The sequence below is a fragment of the Merops nubicus genome, unplaced genomic scaffold (genome assembly GCF_000691845.1).
Source record: "Merops nubicus isolate BGI_N331 unplaced genomic scaffold, ASM69184v1 scaffold12868, whole genome shotgun sequence".
Taxonomy (NCBI): Eukaryota; Metazoa; Chordata; class Aves; order Coraciiformes; family Meropidae; genus Merops; species Merops nubicus.
Window position 1 is genome coordinate 1 of NW_008627825.1, and position 24,225 is coordinate 24,225.

The 24,225-nt window shown below is 38.6% G+C and overlaps 1 protein-coding gene across 1 annotated transcript; it reads left to right on the forward strand.

The window, feature by feature from the left end:
• The first annotated feature begins 173 nt into the window (after window positions 1-173).
• LONRF3 (LON peptidase N-terminal domain and ring finger 3) lies at window positions 174-13,907 on the forward strand. Its single transcript, XM_008946473.1, has 12 exons — window positions 174-255; window positions 515-633; window positions 1,209-1,331; window positions 3,500-3,655; window positions 4,996-5,239; window positions 5,913-6,003; window positions 9,157-9,271; window positions 9,659-9,780; window positions 10,410-10,568; window positions 11,585-11,747; window positions 12,585-12,734; window positions 13,464-13,907. Exons 1-12 carry the CDS (start codon window positions 174-176, stop codon window positions 13,620-13,622), a joined length of 1,683 nt encoding a protein of 560 aa, XP_008944721.1. The 3' UTR covers window positions 13,623-13,907.
• The last annotated feature ends 10,318 nt before the right edge of the window (window positions 13,908-24,225 follow it).

Below are 24,225 nucleotides of genomic sequence, written 5' to 3' on the forward strand. Positions count from 1 at the left end.
CGGGTGTGACGGGCGCAGTTCCCGAGAAATGAAAGAGCGAAGCGTGCGGCCGGAGCCTCACCCGAGCCGCCTCCTTGTCCCTCGTTCTCCTCCGTTGAGCTGTGCCACGAACAGAGCCTTCTGTAGCGCTTTAAAACTTTGATGCTAAAAATTTTGAAACTCCTCCCTACGGCATGTCCGCGGTCTCGCTGCCTTACGTGTCTCCTCTATGTTCCCGTCAGCTGTCTGATCCTCAGTCGGAGCTGGTACTTTATTGTGTGAGCGTCTGGGCGTTTATTTACACAATGTTCCCTGCAGTTATATAATATGTAGCTGACATTTTGTCCAGAGTTGCCCAAAGAGGTTTCCAGATGTCATTTAGTATGTTGTTGTTTAAAAACTAAGTGTTTTGTGGCTCTGTACAACTTGGAAGCACCACCATGTGGTTTTTGAAAAACAGTTTTAAATTATGAAGAATGCTTACGTAGCTAACTTTTAATTTACCTCAGTCAACCCATTTTTCTGGTTCTTGCAGCTCCAAATGACCACTTACTGTACAGCAACCGTTCCCAGATCAACTCCACTCTGAAAGCCTGTGAGGATGCACTGCATGATGCAGAGACAGCGTGCAGGCTGCAGCCGTACTGGTTGAAAGTAAGTTCTGACTCCAGCTGTACTTTGCTGTAAAACCTTGATACTACCCCCTAGAAAACTGTTACAATGGCCAGACAGCTGAATCTGAGGGAAGCTTTAAGTCCTGTGACTTAAAAACATTTAACCATGATATTCTTAAGGTTCCTGGGATGAAGGGGGAGTGTGATAATCTTGGAGGAGGAGCTAAGGCTATTGTCTTTGACCTGGATGAATCTCAAGTGCATGACATCTCTAAAAATTGAATGCTGTGCTTTGCTCATTCTATAAGGACATACTGACTTTCAGGAGATTGATGAAGGGGAAGTAGTTTTCTCCAAGATGACTTGGGCTCAGGTGCTGTGAGAAGTGTACTTGCTTGAGTTAGAGACTCCCAGTTCTGCCTGTAAGAGTTTTCAGGACTGTTGTGGTTAACCACTCAGACACTGGTGGTATCTGGGTATAAGAGATGGGTATAGTGATTCTCCCTAACTGCTGCTTCTCTGGAAAGATCTTCTGTATTTTCATCTTGGTTTAAGTTCACATTTTCATGACAAAAAAAAAAAAAAAGCTGCAGTTATGGATGTGTTTCATTGCAGGGTCACCTCAGGAAAGGACAAGCATTAGCTAATCTGGGGAAAACAGAAGAAGCTTTAAGAGAGTTTCTATTCTGCCTTGCTCTAGACACTGGGAACAAGACAGCCAAGTCTGAGGCACAAAAGGTGAGTTCCCTAAATCATCTGGAGCAGCATTATTGTTTTCAGTGGCCTTTCATAAAGGAGGATAAGAATTTTTCTTTCCTTTTCCCCTTCTTCATTACTGTGAAGAGCTGGATGGAGACACATATCCAGGCTGTTGCTCAAATTTGAGTTACATGTATTGCTCACTCGAAGATAGGGAGGTAGCAAGAAAACATACGCAGCAGGCACTATGTGGGAATAGTTATTCGTGGTGTCAGCATCAGCAGATTTGCAGCAGAGCTGAATTGTTAATAATTGCCACCCGCAGATTATTGCAGCTCTCTGTACTCAAATTTCTGATCTGTTTCCCAGCTTGGTGATGTATTACCAGTGAGAGGGTGCAGAAGAGGGGGAGTCGCTATGAAATGTTGTAGCAGGGCAGTGACCAGCAGAGTGCCACACGCAGCACCCCTCAAACTCCACTTGGGAGCAGCAGCTCTCTTCCAGTCGTGCTGCGCCGGGTATCCGTGTGTGAAGGAGGCAGTCAACAGAAGAAGGGCTGTTTTAAAATAGTTTTTAAAGGTTGCTAGTACTTAATGCTAAATAAGCACCAAAATGGATCTGCAGCGAGGCTTTTCTCAGTAGAAGCCTAAGATGCATGTGGATTCCTCAGTAGCTTTTGTGAAGACTGCTCGGTTTTGCACACCCCTTAAATCTCTGATTTCCTTTGAATCAGTGTTTTGACACTTGACCGCTTCTTTTGTTGCCATAGCTAAAAGGCTCAGTGTCACAGTGATAGCTTATGGTAATAAAAATGTAATAGTTCTATTTCCCTTGTACTGCATTTTCCTTTATGACAGTGCACGCATGCTTTTCTCCATCACTGGTGGGATGGGAACTCTGGGGTCTCTGCGTGCTGTAATATGTAAGACTCTTGAAAAGCACAGTAGGAATTCTTGGAGTAAAGCACTGTTCATGAAGGTATCTGAGACAGTATGACCTCCATGGCTGCAGTGCAATCAAACTTTTACTTTGTGCATGGTTGAGATTTCCACCTCCTGTGAGTTTTTTTCACTGATGTTCAGGGGGTTTATTTGGTTGGTTTTGTCCCAGAGGGTTCCGTGCAGTCTGTCACTGCCACTGAGTCATGATTTGTTCTTCTAAGTCATGCTGGGAGACTTCCTGTGCACTAGAGCAAAGCCAGCAGGGACAAACAGATATGTTTCTAAATTCTGAGATCAAATAACCTTATCCAAGACACCCAATGTCTGAGCAGTAGGGTTCTGAGGAAAACTGGGCTTCTTACGACTGAAAGAATTACTCGTGCACTCATCAGACACAGAGTTCATCCATGATGCAATATTCTACTGGGTCACTTCCAAGGCTGTTTGCATAACAATGACATACTACATTTTACCAAATTCTTTGGGTGCAGCTCTGATGTTCTGCTTGTATTAACTGTCTGTCCATGTTAGTTTTGACGTAGCATGATCCTGTGGAATCCTTTTTGGCTGTAAAAAGAAATCTTAGCTGTCATGTGACTTCCTCAGGAATCAGCAGGATCATCTCAGTACTATGTTGAAATAGTTTTTGTAGTGTGAATCTTCTGTTCAGTTCTGTTTCTTTCCTTAAATAATCATCTGATAAGCTATGCCATACAAGTGGCTGCAAGCTGCTACTTGACACAGATTCACTTATTTTCTGATAGAAAATGAAGAAATAGCATTTTTCTTCTGCCTACTGTTTTTTTTCTATTCTCACACAAGTTAATTAAAAATAGCTCCAGTTTACAATATCAGAGACGTTTACTGAACTGAACTTGGATTAAGCCTGTGAGATGAGTGCTTTCTGTACTAGTAAACTCCAGTGAAAGCTTCTGATGTGCAGCAAAAAAAAACATTTTATAAAGATGTTAGTGATTTCTGGTGAGCTCTGAACTGCAGGATAAAGAGGACAAAGGCATGTGTGTCATCACAGAGAATGGTTGATAACTTCATGGGCTTATTTACCTCTGAAAATGTCTCTTGCTGTCTGTTTGGCCTGTATTGCATTAGCTCTTGCACTTTTTGTTCTTATCCGAGTCTAAAGGACTCTTAAAATGGTTTTAACAAAATCAAGGATGCTTCTTTCATCTATTCCCTTACTTGCTTTTTCATTTGGAGGTTGCAAGGAAGGAACTAAGCAGTGAAGTATTCTGTTTTATATCACAGCTTCTACTTAGTTTGTTTTCACTCATCCCGGGAAATGCTCAGGAACACTTACCCGATATCCTGCAGCTGTTGTCACATCACTCTAGATTAAAGGGGAATCTCCTAAATTCAGTGGGATCTGGAGGCACCAGCCATAACCTACAAAGGTTGCTCAAGGTAAAGATCAAGTCTGATGTGTGCTTCTTAATTTGTTGTGTGTTTTATGTTCACATGGGGAAGCCTACTCTCCTTTTCATTTCTGGGAGACAGGATAAATTTTCTCAGAATTTTACTGAGTTTCAGTAGACACAAATCAATGTTGACTTACTGAAGTCTCTTTATCAGATTTCTTTTTCTTTAATAGAAGTCTTCTGTTGTTGTTCTGATACATTTTATGCCAGTGTTGAGTGGCTTCTGTTCCTGTAACAGCCTTTAGCCCTTCCAAGTAGTTGGTATAGGGAAAGGGCCTCTGAAGAGTGGATTGAGATAGCCTCAAAAGCTGTGAAATGCTAAAACCTAGGGTTTCAGCTTGAACTGTAACTGATGTCAGTGATGAAATCATGCTGTCCTCAGTTTCTGTACACTGCTTAGAGGTTATTGTAAGGCCACATGAGATACATTAGCTACTCCATCAGTTTGGTTTCACAGCCATAGTTTTGTAAATGGCTGTAGAGGTTTCCGTGGATGGGTTCCTAAGGACCACTTCTGCTTCACGGAAGCCTGCACCTTGGGGTTAGATTCTGCATATGCTGTCTATGTAGGAGAAAACCTCCTTATTCCTTAACACTAAAAATGGTAGATTTGGAGCAGCCCTGTTGAGACCGATGAGAACACTCGGTGACGTTGCCCTCTGAAAAGGCTGTTAGCATATCCTGACAAGAGATCCTGTTTTCTGACTCCTCATGAAGTCATTTGAAGCACAGTTCACTTCATCTTTCTGCACGTTACGCATCGCCACAGCTCCTGATCACAACCCACAGTATCTGCTTTCAGGTTCCTCTGGGGAGTTGATGTGACAAGTTGATAGGTGATGTCCCGTGCAGTGGCTGCTCACAGGTTTTCCTGTGGCCATAGCAGGATGAAGGCTGATTGTTTTATCCTTTGCAAAAGAAATCTACCTTGCTAAAGGAAGCTCTGTGCATTTTCGCTGTTAAAAATTGTGTTTAATCTGCTTTCTTAAAACAAACTCGCACTGTTTTGGTGGTTTTGATGGTTGGTGCCATCATCATGATGTAAACAATAAGCATTTTTCCATAGGTTAAGTGATAACATCGTATTTAACTAATATCTAGCCACATTCCTGCCTGAATCAGGTTTCATGGCCAAGCTGTAGAACCTCTAATAAATGCAGAAAATATTCAGTGCCATGGCAGCGCTGGTTGGGGTGAGGGAATAGTTTGGTTTTTTTCATTACAATCAGGCCCTGACACAGCAGTTCTCAAACTGTTGCTTCTTGACCTACAAAGCCCTTTGTGTTGTTGGAAGATGGATCTAACGTAAGTCCTCTCTTCACACAGGTCAATGTGGAACAGAAAAAGGATTTTCCCATTCAAGAGGAACCAAATGTAACTACTTCTGGTAGTTTGAGGAAATCTGTACAAATTACAGAGAGCAAAAAGGACTGCTCAGAGGAGGAGAACAAACTCACCTCTGTGCCAGAGTCTGCCCTTCCCATTTCTGAGAAGTGCAGCCTCCTGAAAAGGAAGTGCTGCCCAGAGGAGGTGCGAGATGCTGAGGTACCCTGCAAACTGATGAAGAAAGGTATGTTTAATTATGCACAGGATAAGTTCAATGGCATGCAATCTGAGGAAATTTTGCTTTTATACAGCTTAGAAGGGTCCAAATTACACTTTATATTTTCTCTTTAGTTTAATCAGGGTATGATGTTAAATCTTTCTAGTATGTTTTAAAAAAAAAAGTCTGAAAAGGGGGCTAAGAAGGTTGGCTTAAAGTTTATCAGGAGAGCTCTGAATGTCTTAAGGAACACACCAATGTCGTGCATGGTCTTAGCACTTTGTGGATCAATTAAAAATAGCTTGCTTAAAAGCATGAATTCTGTTTGCTCATGATATCTGGCCTTGTCTTCGTGCTCTGGGATGCATTTACAATAATATGACAGAACAACTTGTCTCACTTTAGACTTCCAACACTAATAAAAAATGTTTTGACATTAATTGTTAATGCACAGCTAAATTCAACCCTCTCTAAGTGGGTATAGTGTCACCAAAATTAAGGGGAGGTATGCTGATTTGTGCCAAGGCTGAATTTGATGCTTTGCATAGAAATTACTGTAACGATGCTTAATGGTTCAGTAACTTGCAAGTATATACAGTACACATTTAAATACCACATGCTGCTTGTAGGTGTATGGAATACCATTGTGTTCACATAGTTCTGTTCAATTACATTATAATATGTTTTTTGTCGCTGATAGATACAGTTGATACCAAGGGAAATAGTACTGGAGAACATATTCCATTTGAATTTGTGGATCCATCAGATTTGGACTGCTCCCTGTGTATGAGGTATCCATTGTTTTCCCATAGATATCTTTAGCTTTTAAGCTGAGTATCTTTCTCTTTTATGATCTAGAGGCATTCTAGCTTGCTTGGTACTTATTTTTCTCCTCAGCCTTGAATTTAATTTTTATCGTAATTGTTACTCCAGTGATACATTTCTAGACATTTGGTTCTGAGCACTGTTGATGAATAGGAGCTTTTAGGTATGCTCTAGGCTAGCGATTGTTTGGGAAAGAGCACATGAGGGTCAGGTCATGTGTGTTAGTGAAGGTATCTGAAAGATAATTGTCTCTCACCACTTACACCCACCCACTGACACACACAGTGCACAAACCCACAGCCTGTCCTTTGGAATTTGTAGAGCTATGTATAATATTATATAGTAACAACAGAATAGCTAAAGAGAGCACATCCAGTGGATATTCCAAGCTGGCATGTCAAAATACTGTGTTGCTGCTATTGCAATAGGAGGATCTTGCAAGCAAAGGAGCATGTTTTTACTCTATTGCTTAGAGATGTGTTCCTTAGTTTACTAAAGCCATCCCTCCATTTGAGCTTTTCCTCCAGTTAAGCAACAACTATTCAATGACTTGATAAAATTAGGAGTTCTCAACTACATCTATTTTACTTCTTGCTTAACTTTGGCAAATATGTATGTGGGGTTTTGTTACTGACTTTGAAGGAAATATTGGGATGGTGTTTCACAGGGGTCTTGACCTCTGCAGAGAGTATTGCTTAGGTTTGTCATTTTAATTACCCGGATTTATCCAGGATGTATGTAGGGGCTAGTTTTGCAACATGTTTAAAATTCTTAAATAGCAGATAGCCTCTTCATGGATTTATTTCTGAAGGCCTGTGCTTTAAGAAATCTGGATTTGGTTTTGTTTCTATGTAGGGGGTGGAGCTTCAATTTTCATACAAACTGAAACCTTTGGGGAAACAACTGCTGTGTTGTTTGATTTGCTTTTGCTTAGAAAAAATAAGATCTGCCCCTTCTCCCTCCATCTGCCTACAGCTGAAACGTGCTCTAAAAGTTTATACAGCTGTCAAAACACTTGGTGCTGCTAAGAGCAAAACTTTTCTCTAACAGAAAGCCACACAATTAGCCTTAGCTGGTTTTGAGTTTGCATGTTTACAATCATTATGTCCACAAAGCATTTTTCAGATTTTTAAAATAAAATTAATTAGCCTTACTTCCTTGTCCTCAGTGTTAAATCAGAAACAGCCAGACTACAATGCATTTGTAAAGGAATTAGCTGAATTGGATTGTTGATGCCCTTACAGTATAGAGAGTGGTGATGCTGATTTTGTAATGGCAATCACAAACTCAGGCAATGAGTATGGAAGGGTTTTAGCTTTGTAACATCACTGCAGCAGTGAAGGCTGAGGGAAGCTGCCACAAGATCTTTTTCTCGCTGTTAACACAGACTCTTTATAATTACTTCCTGCTACAGTCTTCAGAAGTATTTTAAGGATTTGGATCCTGAGATACTTTGGACTAATTACCTAGTAACCTACTGACCTGTTCACAATTAACTGCAGGAGCTGTTATTAACCTATTTGTCTGGAGTGGCCAAAACGTTATTGATCTGCATTTGCTCCAGCTGCAAGCAGAAAATAAAAAGTAATAGTCAAAGCAACAGAGTGGAGAGAAATGAGCATTACTCATCAGGAGTGAATATTTAGTTTCTGCTGCTACAATAGCATCAGATTATGTCCTGGGAAATCTTGGTTTATAGTGTTGCTTTCTGCAAGTCATGAGGCCTGGTCCAGGTCCCCTCAGAGTTGTCACAAAAAAGCTGCTGCTGGCTTTTGTGAGAGCTAGAGCAGAATCAGGCATTTTTACCAGGAATTTCTTGCTAATATTTCAGATTAAGAAGGTCCCTGCTAAATAATTACATATGCAAACCAGTCCTTACTGAAATATATTGCAGAATTCAGTAACTTACATAGCTTAAAGCAATAAGATAGCCTTGGTGCAGCGAGAGTTCTGCTCATTAAACAATTAATGAGGATTTTCAGTTATAGCGTAAAGCTGCAATAAAATAGGTGTGGTATTTTAGATACTACTTCATGTGTTCCCTTGTTTAAATGTCAATATTTATAGTAAGTAATGACATTTCATAAACTGGCTATGGCAATCTTGTTAAGAGCCAATTATGTTCTTAAATACACTCACCTTGCTAAAGATGGTGGTAGGTGTGGGTTTACATGTTTGGGATTTCCACATGTATAATAGAACTTAGTGTACTGTTGATAAGCTGTAATATTTTAAGGTAAACTTATTAATTCACTGAAATTATAATTAGACTGTTTGATGCCTTAAAATGCTTAGATAGTGTGTTGTAAAATATAGTATATGCCAAGCAATTTCTAGTTTTGAATGTTTTCTATTTACAAAAAAATCAAAACTTTCTGTATTATTTACATCTCCTTAAGCTAAGAAAGCATCACTTTGCAATACCATGTAATCAGAATAAGTTAAAAAAATTCTTACATGAAAATGAATGTCACAGGAGCACTTGAAAATGGGTAAAGATTAGATACTGTGATACTTCGAAGACCTGGGTTTATGTATTTGAATATTTTTCTAGATGAAACATGAACCTAATGTCAGTTATTTTCCAGAAAAGCAGTCATTTGAAGGTTAAAAACTGTCTGTTTCAACAAAACTGCTTTCCAAGCCCATGTTAAGAGTTGACAATAACAGTTTATTGCAATCACTTCTGTGGTCCATTACTGCAGATAGCTATTTTGTGCTTAGCCCTACACACAAGTAATCACATGACTTCCACAGTAATAGTTGTGCAAGTATTGCTCAATTTAATTACAAAAAGTCAGATGGTCCAACTTCTGCTTCTGCTTGTCACTCAGAGAGGAGAATTACATCCTGGCTTGTGGGAAGTTAATGACAATATTCTCTGTCGCGTTCACCGAAATGAGAGTTCATGGGCTGCCTTTCATGTTAGGTGGCAATAAAAAGGTCTGTAAGCTGAGTAAATACAAAAGCTGGTTGAAGAAATTGAGTTGTTCCTTGAACAGCGTTGTCCCTGGGGTAGTCAGTAGTTAATTAGTGAATGAATATAGCTTTGTTTGGTGGCATCTTTTACTTTGGTACACGATATTGTTGTCTTTTTGGTTTTGGATTTTCCAATCTAGGCTCTTCTATGAACCTGTCACTACACCTTGTGGACACACCTTCTGTCTCAAATGTCTTGAGAGATGCCTGGATCACAACCCAAAATGTCCCCTGTGCAAGGAAGGGCTCTCGGAGGTAATGATGCTCAGATTTTCTCAGCATAAACACAAGGGCACAGGATAGGATCAAGTAGAACCTTCAGAAACCTGATATTTCCTAACTCAAAAAGAAATATTACATAACATAAGAATGTGATTTTTAGAATGCTTTTGTGACTTACAAAGTATGGATAATCTCCTCTGTTCAAACCTTAGGGCCAGACCTGGACTTAAAAAATCTGTAGGTGATTTTACAAGATAGGGAATAAACAGCTCTTCAGTGGCAGTGCAAGCTTAAAAGATCATTCTGATTTTCTACAGACATAAAAAAATGGAGATAACAGATGTCTACCTCATGCATAGGCACCATGCACATGAAATGCTAGACAGTATCAGTAACTGCTTGTGTGTGTTTTTACTGCAGTGCTTGGCCATGAGGAAATACTGTAAAACAGTACTAATGGAGGAGTTAATAGCTAGATACCTTCCAGAGGAACTGACTGAAAGAAGGAAGATTTATGAAGAGGAAATAGCAGAGCTTTCCAAGTACGTAATCCATTTATGGAAAATCCAGTGTTTCATGCTGCTGCTGCTGGCTGGTGAACAGCTCCTGCTGCTGTGGAACACGAGGGAAGATGCTGACAAAGGGGCTTCTTTCTTGGTATTGTGTGATTTCAAAGAGAACAGGGTTTGGGTGAAATTGTGCTTTGAGTTAGCATAAAAATGGATGCTATGCTAAACAATTAACAGAAGCAGAAGAAATCCAGAAGATTGCTTTACAAAGTATAAAGCAATGTAGCCCTCCATGAAAGCCACAGAGTGAGACAATAGGTGGAAGTAGTCTCACAGGCTGGGGGTTGGAATGTACTGGGTAGGGAAGAAAGAAGATTGAGGAAAATAAACTAAATAAAAGATTAATGCTTGCACTAGCAAAACCAGGAAGGAGAACTAAAAATTCTTCTGCTAGTAAGTGGTATATCACTTTCCATAATACCTAGTCAATTAAGGGGAAAAATAATTTTAGTTAATTGCGTCCTTAAGAATTTTATTCTAAATATATTTTCATTTCTATTTAAAGATAGTATAGTTTTAAATAATATGTTATTGCATAAAATGTATTTTATACCTTGTCAGTGGTTTGGTAAAGTATCTGCTTTGTCCTTTCTTCCTTCCAGCCTCAATAAGAGTGTTCCCATATTTGTCTGCACCATGGCTTACCCCACAGTGCCCTGCCCTCTGCACATCTTTGAGCCCTGCTACCGCCTGATGATCCGCAGGTGCATGGAGACGGGCACCAGGCAGTTTGGGATGTGCATCAGTGACCCTGTCAAGGGGTGAGTGAGCAGCATGCCTGCACCATGGGGTGTACACCACTGAGGCTGAAGCAAGTCTCTTTGGAGAGCTGCAGAAAGGTCCATGGCTGCAATATCTGTGAAACTGTCTTCCTAAGCGTGCTGGTTAAAGACCTTGGGAAGACTGACGTTTCTCTCTTGAGCACTTAGATTCTGACTCATACAACTGCCCATTTTTCTTGAACCACACACAGCTCGTGTGTAGTACAGGAATTTGAGCTGCAGACCTCTTGTAAAACACGAAAGTGTATTTTCTACAGTTTGGAAATGTTGAATGCTTTGCCACAAGAAATCAAATTGAAAAGGCAGTAAGATGGTTTAGGGTTTTTTCAAATTACGAGAAGAACTAAGCTATTGGGATACATTTATATCCTCACAGTTCTGAATATAGTGGAGGCTGCAGAAGTACAACAGCACCTTCATAAGGACAGGCTGAGTGTTTACATTGAGCCATTTACAGTCAGTCTTAGGTAATTTGACCTTAATGTCTGTCTCTGTATTTAGCTTTCCTCTCTTCTTTTTATGGTGTGTTCCTGCAGGGTATGTATACCCTATAAAAAGCGTGACGCACACAAAATACACATCTACAACAAAAAGTCTGCTGAAATTGTGTGGAAACTTTTTTCTTTATAGATTTCATACTCCATCTGTAATTCTAATATTCTGAATTGTACTTGTTCTGTACAAATTGACTGAACCTATTAGGATCATGGAGAAAATGTGCTTCTGAGCTGTGCAACTTTCAATTTCATAAGATGTTCCCTGTATTCCAAAACATGCAGTTAGTGCTAATCAGATTAGACAGCCTGAATCTTCCTGATAGTTTTGAAAACAATTGTGGAATAATCTGAACTACAGCAGGTCTGTACTATGAACAATAGAAATGAGCTGACTCTGGTAAATACCTTTGTGGTAGAGACTGGCTGTATGGCAGTTCTGTGGAACTAAGGGTGGAGAGAATAAGACTTGTTTACTTGCTTTTGTTCTGATTTCAATAGGTTTGCAGATTATGGCTGCATTCTAGAGATAAGAAATGTTGAATTCTTTGCTGATGGTCGCTCTGTTGTAGACAGCATTGGCAAGAGGAGATTTAAGGTGGTACAGCACAGCCAGCGTGATGGTTATAATACAGCAGATATTGAGTACATTGAAGACCAAAAGGTAAACTTGGAAATATTTAAACTGTATGACGTGAAATTCTAAGCACTTGCATTCTCATCGTGTTCTTTTTTTGGTTCTATTTATAACAAATTTGGGTATTTACTAATTGCTCATGGTTAAAGATGAAAAGCGTAGTAGTTACCACAAACATGCCCACACACTGCTCACATACTGAGGAGTGTTCTTCTTAGAGGTTTTCAGCAGAACACAAAACTAAGTGAATCCAGGATGACATCTTACCACTCTTCTAGACAGAATTCTAAATGCAGTCTATAAGGAGGTTGGAGGAAACCTGCCTCCATTTGCATGGAAGCCAATTAGAAAACTCCCTTTAAAGTAACAAGCAGGATTGGGACCACTACACCTTCAAAATTATTTACATTAATTCTTATTTAAAGTGTGTGTGGGTGTGTGTATATATATGTAGATGGTCAAAGTATTCTGAATGATGTATGAGGGTTCTTTTGGTATACAATGGGAAGATAAAGTGTCTACTTTGAGGAGCTGCTAATTAAAAAAGCTTTGTATAATTTTTTCTTCTATGTTGTATGTAAAGTGTTTTTATATAGCAATCCAGAAAATGCTTGTTCTGCAAATAGGTATCTTTTGATTTAGAATATAGGGTAAGAAAGCGAAGGATTTGACTGGTGGGGTGGGAGCTGGGGAGCAGAATGAGGTACAGCAAACTAACTTTCAGGATTTATCCCAGAACTCTTGGCATGCTTTTCTTTTCTTTTCTCTCACCTGTCCTAGGAAACCCTAAAAATTAATGTTGTGCCTTTCCCAACATGCAGACTGAGCTGACAGTAACCTTCTCCCTCTCTTTACTCATGTCAGGTGCAAGGACAAGAATATGCTGAATTACTTGTTCTCCATGATTCTGTCTATGATCAGGCATACACGTGGTTTAACTCCCTCAAGCAAGCACTCAAAAGTCGAATTCTCAGTCATTTTGGTCCAATGCCAGCTAAGGATCCTGACCCACAGGTATCCAGAATCAGTGGCTTATGTAACATTTAGAGACAGAAATAGCAGGGACATCTGATAAGCTGGAAAGCACAGTGTTTTCAGGTGAAAAAATATCAATACTCTTCATTTATCTTGCATATCTAAGAGATGTTGCCATACACCAGTGGTAGCACAGTTGCAGACAAAAAGCTTGCATTTAATGTTTGTAACTTCCTGAGAAAACTTAACTGACCATGTTAATCCCAAGAGATCTAAATGCCTTTTTGCCTACTTCCCCAATTAAATGGCTGAGAGAAAACAGACAGGAGGAAACTTGGTACTCCTGTTCGAGGTCTGCAAATGGTAGGGATCCTAAAATAACACAACAGAACAGAAGCTAAATATGAAGTATAGTCTTCATAAAGTATGAAGAAGGGAGGCAAGAATCTCAAAGAACTGGGTCAATAATAACAGTAGAACAAAACACATTAAAAAAAAAAAAATCCAGAAGGCCTAACCTATAAACTTATGCTAGAAATAGAAATGCATCTTTTTTTCTGCCTTCAACATCCTATTTTTAGGAAAGGTGCAACTTGGCTGTAATTTGTTTCAAGCCAACCTGTAATCACAAGCCATTAGGCTGGCAATGAAATGACCTGCTTGCTAGATTGCTATCCAGATCCTGTGTTTTCAAAGTGAGATCTTCAAAAGCCAGACCTTATCTATATGTATCCTAACTTCATTTTTTTTTTTCCCTTTATACTGCAGGCTAACCCTAACGGGCCAGCCTGGTGCTGGTGGGTCCTAGCTGTCCTTCCACTGGAGAACAGAGCTCAGCTCCCTTTCCTTGCCATGAAGTCCCTCAGAGACCGCTTGAATGGCATCAGACGTGTCCTTACGTTCATGTCTCGTACCAGGTCACGGTGATGGTGAGGAGGAGAGCTGTGAGGTCTCCCACAGTACCTGCCTGTAGACTGTATCTTGTAACTTCATCTAACTGCAATAATGTCTTACAGAGCTGAGTGTCAGGATGCTTCAAGCCTGAATTTCAAAGAAAATGAGTTATAAAGAGCAAGGGATGTTTATGGATACTTCAATAGTTTCCATCTGGAACTCTGAGATGATTATTCAATCACTGCACTGCTAAATTAATAACAAATGTGATAGAACAAAAAGTGATCTTGTTTGCCATAAACCTTTTAAAAAGCTTAAGGGTTTTTTAATTTTTTTATTTTTATTTTTTAGTGGATAAAGGATAAACTGTGCAGTTTAATGTGAAGCAGGAATAATAATGTTAATGCATTATTTCAGTGAACTGCAAAGAATTTTATTCCAAATGGTTCAGGTTTTATATAGCATTGTGGACAATAATGTTCACAACTTCCGTTTGATAATTTATTTTTGCACTATGATTTTTTGGTTTCAAAATGTATATTATTTATGTGTTCATTCTCTAAAGGAAAGTGAGCTGCTCTATTTATTTATAGTGTTTTTACCCTGTATTTATGACTGGGGGACAATGATGATTCTAGCAGTGTACAACCAACTACTTTGATAATTTTTCAGATATGTGTTCAAATACTTTGAATGTTTTTCTACTTAGCCCCAGTTCTACTGTAGCCTAAGAAGGACTTTTTTTTTTCTCCTTGAAACAGCCTGCCATGAAGTCTTTGAATACACAGATTCAGTTGTTAGAGCTTGATCCTGTGCTTGCAACTAGGTTCCTGATATCACAGAACAGTTAAGCACATGCTTTACCTTAAGCAAGAGTGTTTAAGTGCTTGGGTAAATTCAAGTATTGGTCAGTTGATGTCAGTTGGAATTGTCCATAGTGGTGACAAGAAGGATCTATCCCATAATTTTTCACACAACAGAGTAACTTGGAGTTGAATTTATATCTGAACTCTTTCTTGTAAGAATGGATAATGGCTACAAGCAACTGCAAAGAAAGACCCACAATATATGAGAAGTGGCTTTTCCTAAAGAAAACTGGAAGTACTGGTATCATTTCATTGTAGGTTACTACACAGATTTTTATTTTAATGCCAACTGTTGTTGCTGTTAAGATCAGTTTTATTTCTTTTAATGTTTGGTGGGATTTGGCTTTGGAGTGTGTGTATGGGGGGGGAGGTAATTTGAACTGTAGGATTCAGAAGGCAGCTTGTCACTTGAGAAGGAATATGTTGTCATAAATGCTGTTTATTTCACCCCAATTTTCAGGTTTCTGTTAGCTTCAAATCTCTACCCAGCCATTGCATTTCTCTAATGAGATTGGGTAGTGTTGCTAATAATAGTTAACTGCCAAGGAAAACAAGTGAATTTTAGTGTGATTACTTCTAGCTATAAAGCAGGTAAAACTAGGGCAGAAATGAGAATAGGAAGTATCTTGGGTTTGATTTTTTTTTTAATCGACAGTTCATGTTCTTGTTTTGCTGCTTTTATTGCTTTCAGTGTACCACTTTCTGGGACTCATCTTGCTTCCATCTGACTTTGACTTTCACTGATTTCAATGTGAGTGGAACTGGGCCTTTTATTCCTAAGCTACTGTTTTTATTTATAGTGGTAAATAGATTGAGTGGAGAATGTTATGGAATTCTACCAATTTCTTTGTTATTTTTACCCAGGAGAGCACTCTTTGCCATTCCATGCCTTTATGAAAAAATGCAGTAGAATTTAATGTCAACTTTTCATGTTTTCCCACTGTCATCTCATCAGAAATATTTCTTAGTTAAAAGTAACTTCCATACTGTTAAAGTTCCATAAAACTACCTTTGTTCCCATTCTTGTTAAACTCTATAGAACTTTTCCAGGAGGGTACCAAAGAAACGAGTGGAAGACAAACAAGTTTCAGGGTTGTGATGCCAGTGGAATACCCATCCTGTGTTTGCACTGAGCTACTCTAGAAATGCTACAACTTATTTCCATCCTGCTAGATTGCTGCACTTCTTCCATAGGTGGTACTTCACATCCTTCTCTGTAAACAATGTATAGAAATACATGTTCTGAACAATACCAAGTGTATGGTGGCTGACACCTGCTGTGGCATTTGTCTTCGTAAGTCAGTAACAGAGTGATTTCTACTTGTTTGGAAGTGAAGCTGTGTTAAATGCAATTCTTCCTTAAACCAGTATGTATTATTGCATAACATAAGGGGCCCAGATTGCTCCTGTAGGAAAAAAGCTGTCACTTTGTTACTCTTATCTGTGAGAAAAGGACCTTAAGTACCTATTTTAAACTGTTTTCTCACTGAAGTCATTGTTCTTTTCTCTTGCATACTACGTCTTCTACATACTCATATTCTGCGTATTCTTGTTGATTTAGAAATGGGCATGGAAAAAAAAAAAAACCTTGATGTTAAAACTGAATATTGTCTTTTTGACTTGCCTTGAGTAAAGCTGCCAGAATGTCCTAAGCAGAAAGTCGTGTACGTGCCCCATCCACTTGTTGCAGCTGGGAAACACTGGATGTGCTGCAGTTGTGCAGGCAGTTGATCTGCATGTGCACAACAAATGGGACAGGTGGAGAAAGTTCATCCCTCCATGTACAGTAGCGTTCTGCCTGGGACTGCTCTGTGGCCACATGTCCTTGATTAATGGCTAAAGTCAGCAATTTCCATAAGAAGGCAAAAAATAACAGTTGACTGATTTGCTACAGAACACGAACCTATCCAGGAAAAACTGGACAAGGAGTGGTAGCCTTAAGCTTCAGGGAGTTGAGAGGGTAACATTTCAGTAATGAGGTTTAAAAAGAAAAAGAATCTAGTTATGTCACTGTACATTGCTGACTTTTTTTTCAGTTGTATTAATCAGTACAAGGATGTAAATGCAACATGTATTACAGGCATGAATAAACAACGGAGCACATAAAAATACCTTCACTTTAATTATAGAAACAGATAAAATACTAATTGGAGGAGTATTTTCATTTAAGCTTTTCATATTTTTCTAGACACCAGTCCCATAGGCAGTCTGGCTCATCTGTTAAAAATTCATGACTCATTCATTCCACTTCTCGTGTGGCCAGAAGTCCTGATTAATTTGTGTTATGAGGGCAGAAGTAATGCATAGGCTTCTTGGTAGCTCTTCAAAGAACTCAGTTTCTACTGACCCTAAATCCAAGAGTTAGGATTACTTGAATTATTATTTCCAAGGAGATGTGATCAGTCCCCCTTTAAGAAAAAAAAAAAAAAGAGGGCAGGAGAGGGGAAGATCTGAAGAGCAAGTCTTCTGTAATGGGGGCAGAGACCCAAGAACAGATCAAACTAAGTGCCAGTCTTCTGGGCAGTAGCACCTAAACATCTCCCAGAGACTTCTTGAAAGCTTTAGACTTGCATTTGTAAGATGGTTTTGTTAATCTGATCATTTCTTGTTTCTGTAAATGAAGTATTTCACAAACATTAAAATACATAACAAAGACTGGCTGTATTCCCTTTCCAAATCCCTGTACATATATAGTATATAGTTTCTAATTAAAAGTCAGAAGTTTTCTGCAGGAAGTAATACTAATTCTTGCATTCCCACTTACAGACAGACACTTAATTTTCCTTTGTCTTATATGCTCCTTTGTCTAGAAGTAACTTAAGGGGATATATTTCTATGAAAATAGCTGTTACCTTGGCCTAGCATGACTTGGTTGACTGGATTAATCAGGCAAAATCATGAAACCTGACAGTGAACTCTCACAGTTGTGGAAGGTAGTTCAGTAGTTTTAATAATGAAATGGTAAAATGGTATGATAGGCCATTATCATGCTAAGTCTTAAGTGACATTCTGTTGTTAGTTGTAAAAGTACCCCCTTTTTTGATGGTTTGTTTTTTCTTTTGTTTTTTTTTTTTTTTCTATGTGCTGATACCTTATTTTCCATTACCTTGTAGCAGTAAGTGATACCAGCTGTCACTTCATCAACAGAATGGTTGATCTATTGCTTGGCTGGTCCTGTATGACTATGTACTAAGGGAACATCTGAACCATGAATTTCTTAATCCAAAGATTATTTTAGTCTAAAAAAAAAAAAAAATAAAATCATGGATTTGGATGTAGCAAGTCTGGCTTAATCTATGCTGTAGAGAAAGAGGTTTATAAAATCAACTTCTGTTCTAGATGTTCTTTTCATAGAATATCAGGTCATAAGTGATCTCAAGGACCATCTGGCCCAACCTTTCTTGGCAAAAGCATGGTCTAGACTAGATGGCCAGCTGAATATTGTGTCCAGTGTTGGAGAATCCACTGCTTCCCCTGGGACATGGTTCTCATTGTGAAAATTCTTTCTTCTTCATGTTTTCTATTTGGTGCTGAAGTTTTACTGGTGTTTAAATTAATGACAAGAGTTATATTTAAGTAGGGTGTTTAGGAATGGAGAACATGTTCGCAAATTCTTATTTTATATTAAAAAAAAAATTAACTACAAGTTTTTTGTGCATAAAAGCCCAACAGAACTACATGCACTTAAGGCAGTGCTCCCTATTCCTCTGTGTCCTATATCAGATTAATTCAACCCCTGCTTAGTCCTCATCTAATTTGTCAGCTTCACAACCTAACTTGTAGCTGGTGCAGCACGTAGTTTAGGATCTTGGGTTTATTCCAAAGCCCAGTAAATCACTGAAAATCTTACAGCTAAAGAAAAACAGTAGTTTCAGCAAAGTCACTACTTTGAAGCACTTTTCTAAATAAATATTGTCTGGGAACAAGAAACTAATCTGCTTAGATGGTATTAAAATGGTGGATAATAAAACCGTGAATTATTGCATTGACTTACTCATCCAGGTATCATGTGAAGTGCTTACTAATGTTGGAGTTTCATAAGGTCTAAAGTAACCCTCACATAGAAGTGCCTGTATTCTGTTATTGCCATTCTTGAGCTTTTTAATAGTCATAGCCATATATTTTATAAATATAAACATATGCACCTTTAAATCTTTACATTCAATTTGCAGAACAAAGGTTTACAGAGCAGAAGTGTAGCAAAAACAATGTAATAGCTTCTATAATTCTCTGGTGAGGAAAAGAACTACAAAAATGAGGAACAAAAGACTATTGTGTTAAGATGTCTTAATTTGGTACCATATACTTGTCCAATTTAATTCCATCAAGCTATGTGGTTACAAGAGTGCCAGAAATATATCTATCAAGCCATTTTAAATAAAAAGTTTTGTGGACTTGTATATTCCATTTGTTTGTAAAACATCCTTTTGTGCACTGTAATGAACTTGAAATGAAACTTAAGTTATACTCTCATATCACTGAACAGGATACTGTTCAGCTACCTCTACGTAAGGTTGAAGTAATTTGTTTTTTTCCAGATTTGTTCACATTGTCATATAAAATATATTTTAAAAAAAAAAATCATAGTCCAAAGAACCTGTATGTGTTTGTAGATGTACTTATAACTGTTGTACCAACAAAGTCTGTGTGGAGAGTTGTTTGCTAATTAAAATTTGTGTGTTCTTTACTCTTTGGCTTGCATAACAAAGAACTACAGAGGTGAACAAATATTACATGTGAGCAGCTTTTTTTAGGTGTTTTAGATAAAGGGACAAAGAACAAATCCTAGATCCCGCAGTCACACCATCACACTTGATGTGAAGGAACCAAACCATAGAAATGAAGTTGTCCACTTATCACTTGTAATGAATATCAAGTGGGTTGTTTTTTTTTCCCCTCTGCTGTAGTGTAAAGTAAGGATGATGGGCACTGAAGAGGAGCTGGCTTACAGCACTCCTGTGCACTTCCCTGGACTTTGGTACCTCTCATGCATTACTGTTTGCTTTACAGATTTCTGCCATTTAAAACTATAACCAGGATGCCTCTTCAATTACAGTCTCAGGCAAGAATGAATCTTAGCCATATTTAAGCTGCATCTGTTAAGTGATGAAAAGACTATTTTCAGTGAAGAACCCTTCACAAGTTCAGTAGGATTTTCAAAGTCTTCAACTTTATAGAAGAATGCTAGAGAGGAGTTTTATTCATAAACCTAACATTGAGAGGAGTGGCTCCATATCTGATACTACTAAAAATCTGTAAGAGTTGCCAAAAATTTTACAAGTTACCTACATATGGGCTACTCATTTTACCTTGTCCTTTAAGTAAGATGTGGTGTGCTTGTGACTTGCTGCCTAAGTCCCAAGTACCTCTGGTATCAGAGATTGGCTTGCTGGTGTCTTATGTAAGCTCCTTCAGGCCCCGTATTTATTTTAGAATCCAGGGCACAGACTAAGGCTGTATATGGTAAGCCAACAACTAATTATGTCAGGGCTGCTCTTTTCTCTAACAAAACACATTTGTGTCTGAGTGAAGTGCTTTGGTTGGAGGACTTTTCATCAATCAGGTAATAGTAAATACTCAAAACTGAAGCTTTGCTGGGGAAGGTGTTGATTTGAACTAGTCCTTTTAAGTCATCATTTTAGTTTTGAAAGCTTTAAGAAGGGTTATAAAAAAAGTGCTTAGATACAGTATAAAGCAGATATTTAAAACTTAAACCAAATATAGGATAGCAAACTCTTTCCTTATTGCTTGCTCACTGTGTTCTCGTTTTGTAACAGATACATTTTATAACAGGTTTATTCAAATGATATTTGAAACATTCTAAAGTCATCTACACTTACATAATGCTTCATATTAATGTGATCATCCAAAACTGCTGATGATCTCTGTCATATAAAGCAGTTCAGGGGAAACTATTCCAGTCAGCCTTAGCTGCCCTGTCTAGTTCCCTGATGCAAGAACCTGCACTGACTTTGCAGGCACTTGGATCAGGTCTGTGTGCCACCCTCAGCCAAGGGAAGGGCATGTCTCACCGTGGCTCCTGGCTGTTACAGGCACTTGGGTCAGGTCTGTGTGCCACCCTCAGCCAAGGGAAGGGCATGTCCCACCGTGGCTCCTGGCTGTTACCTGCCACAGCTTTGAAAGGCTTATCTTTCAGCTGTAATATGTTTTTTGTTCTTTTAATGTGAATGAGATGCCTGAAGCATTTCTTAATATGCTGTGGTTCTCTGTATGACTAAGTGAAAGGTATGGCAACATTTTTTTCTTCAAATGATGTAGCTGACTTCTTAATTTAACATTTAGCCTCTGCTGTGGCAGCCATGGCTTGACTGGCCCTTATTCCATAGTACTCTCAATAACACTGTAAGGTATGGTATCCAGCACCCTCTCGGCCACATGTGCAGATGAAGGAAGAATAGAAGCTGCATTATGAAACTGTTGCAGGACTGGGATTAGTTTTGGTTTTAGAATGGATTTCTAATTTTCAAACAGGTTTTTATCAGCAGTCACTATTACCAAGTTCTCCAAACACTACACAGTAGAAGAACAGATTGTCTTGCTTACTAGTAGACAGTAATGTCATCGGGCATTCTTTACCACAAATATTCTGGGTTTAACTAAAATAAATTGTGTATTGATACTAAAAATTAATGTATAGAGGCTACCTGAAAAACAGAACACTGACATGAAGAGCCAGATTTGCTGTGAAGATTAGCCTGCAGCCACACACTGAAGAGTTTACATCTCATGATAGGGTGGCTTTCAAGTTGTTAAGGCAGAAAAATTACTGGTTGAAAGAATCTATCTAATGAAAGCCTGCACATGCTGTCAATACTAGTTTTATGCCAGTGTAACATCTTTTGTTTCAGTAGATCTGCTCTTGATTTATAATGCCATAAATGAAAGGAGAATTAAGCTATTTATGTAAGTGACTTTATTTATATAACTGACTTATGCTGTATTATGTGACGGAAAAGAAAACCAAGCACATGCCTTCTTCTAGGTTTCCTATGAGCTACAGAAAGGAAAGATTCTGTAAAAGCAATGCTAGTAATAAATAGCTATAATATGTGATATATCAGAAATTCAGTCTCATCCACATGGTGTTTTTATCATGAGTAGAATACAAGGCGATAGTTGACAAAAATGTGGAAGGATTTTAGCAAGTCTGCAGACAGTCTAGAAAATGTGAATGCTGAACATCACAATTTAGACTTTAAGTAAGTCAGTTCAACAAAGCAATTGTACTTCAGGCTTTTCCTTGGATGAGTCAATGATTTGTGCTCTGACTATTAGTACTGAATGTACCATCTAAAATTCATTTTGAAAGATTACTGAAGCATTAATGATTTAAAAGTGGTTTCTACAAGTACTTTTTTATCAATGAGAAGCCCAAACACCATCAAGGCTAAAGAGCATACACAAAGATTTTCAAAATAGCCAAATTGGGTTTTTTTCCACATGCTTTTATGTTGTTTTTTATTCCTTAGTGAATGATGACTATATAATTTTTAGGAAATCAGGGTCAGTAGAGTAAATGTTTCTGTAGCAATTTGGCAGACACACCTTTCATAACTCATAAAGTCACTACTGGAAAGGCACAACTGGGTCACAGAAGTGCATGGTGGGATGCTGCTTTCCAGTTATGCAAGCAGGGTAACTAAAGGTTAGAGCAAGCACTTGAATAACGAGCTTTTTGCCAGAAAGGGTAGAACAGAAAAACACAGTGTTTTTAAATGCTGGCTTCTGAGCAGCAGCCGCATAACGTGTCTGGTTAGGAGTCATCAAACTGAAATAGAACCGGCTGCGTCAGAAGGTTGAAGAATGGCAGTTCAACATCCCCAAAGAAAAACACATCTGCTTATGTTCCAAAAGCAGATCCCACCGGTTGTCTCACTCCCATGGATGATACTAGAGCCATTTGCAGCATGCTGCTCAGCTTCCAGCCCACTGTAGCTGGCTTCATCATGCATTGCTTGTCTTCTTACTTTCTCCATCATCCAGCAGCATCTTCAACTTTAAGGAATTCCACAGTTTGCCTCTGTTCTCCTTCCTGCTTCTATGTATATGTTACCAGATGATTACTTCTAATAAATATGTTTATTGTGGACTTCTCACTTAACTTCTGACAGTGGAAAGAAGAGAGAAAGGAAGTTGTGTTCCCACACTATAAAGATTTTTCCAGGGTTTGGAGGGCTAGAACCAAGGAGCACAAATGGTGACACTAACAAGTAACTCCCATCAAGTTTGGGGATATTAGCTTTAAAACCTGAAAACTATTGCAAAGAGACTAAAGAAAATGGTACTCTTTTAATCACAATTACATCTCCTGTTACAGCTGCACACCAGATAAATATATTAATCAAAATGACCTCATTTTAGGCATGTGTGGCAGTGTGTTATATAACCATGTTAAGTATGCTATTTTATTTCTCTGCCGCCAAGGAGAAATGGTGTTTGTCTTACAAGAGTTCCAAATAAGTCTGGTTATAAAAGAACGGGAGGGAGAGAAGAAAGTGAGAGAATTAATAAGCAAAGTGAGTCACTCTCTGAGTGCAGAGGTGATGTTACACTCCACTCAAATCTCAGTTGCTCTAGAGGAAGCTTCACCAGCAGCGTCAGTGTTCCTGACATGCCCAGCATTTCCCAGGATGGAAAAAGCAGATGTGTCACAAAGATGGAAACTGTCTCTTTTCAGACCTCATTGTTCACAGCATTCCTGGTTTGTTTCCAACCCTGTTTGTGAAGGCTGCCTCCACAAACAAGGAGTTTGCAGAATCCTCTGCCGCTCTTTTTGTTCTTCAGTTCTCTGGTGAAAATTTGCATTCAATTAATTCTTCTCTAGTGCTACTAGTGATGCTTTAAACAAGCTCAAAAGCACTCTTAAAAGTAGAATACTACCCCCACACACACACAACAAGGCTGAGACTCATCTAGATTTATACTGCACTACAGAAAAAAAAGACCAAGAGGCGTACATTTTTGCAATATAAGATCACTCAGCCAGACAACTCTGATAAGTGCTGAAAATGTGAAAAACAAATGGCAGGGTATGCATTTCCCATTTGCTCAATACACACACATAAAAGAAACACTGTGTAGGCTTCACTGCAGCATACCAGTGCGTCCAAAACTCAAAGGTTAGTTACATAAATGATAAGGCGTGGGCTTAAATGCTTCATTCAGCTTGTTAATGACTTGCTTTGTGGCCTGAGCCAATGTTCTGAAACAGGTTCATCCAATATTGTGTGGCTTCCTCTGAATTTTCATTTAGTGTATTAAGCTGAAGTGCTGGGAACAATTTGTTGCAATACCTAGGAAGAGTCTGTTTTCTTTCCAAGCAATTTATAGAACAAACTTACTCAGACTAATCCACAGATGCTCTTTAAATGTCCTCGCTATTTCAGAAAACTATGACATTTAATTCTTAGAGCATTCTCTTTAAATAAGGGAACTGCTGGCTGCATAAACATGCATGTGTTATTGGCACATGTTTTGAGGGTTCCTTCTTTGTGTTTTTAATCCGCACATCCAACGTGGGAAAAATGAATGGGAGCGTGTTAGAAGACTCTCAGAATAAAATAGTATGTCTCTGGCAGAAAACTAGTAGATGCTATGCTTTAATAGTAGATAATAATAGAAATATTTCCACCTTCAGTGGAAATTTAGTGAACTGGGATACCTACACGAGGAGGTTCTTTACTGCCATGGCTATGAACACACCTTCATTAGGGAGCAGCCTAAGGCAGATGGACCACCTATCTAGTTCA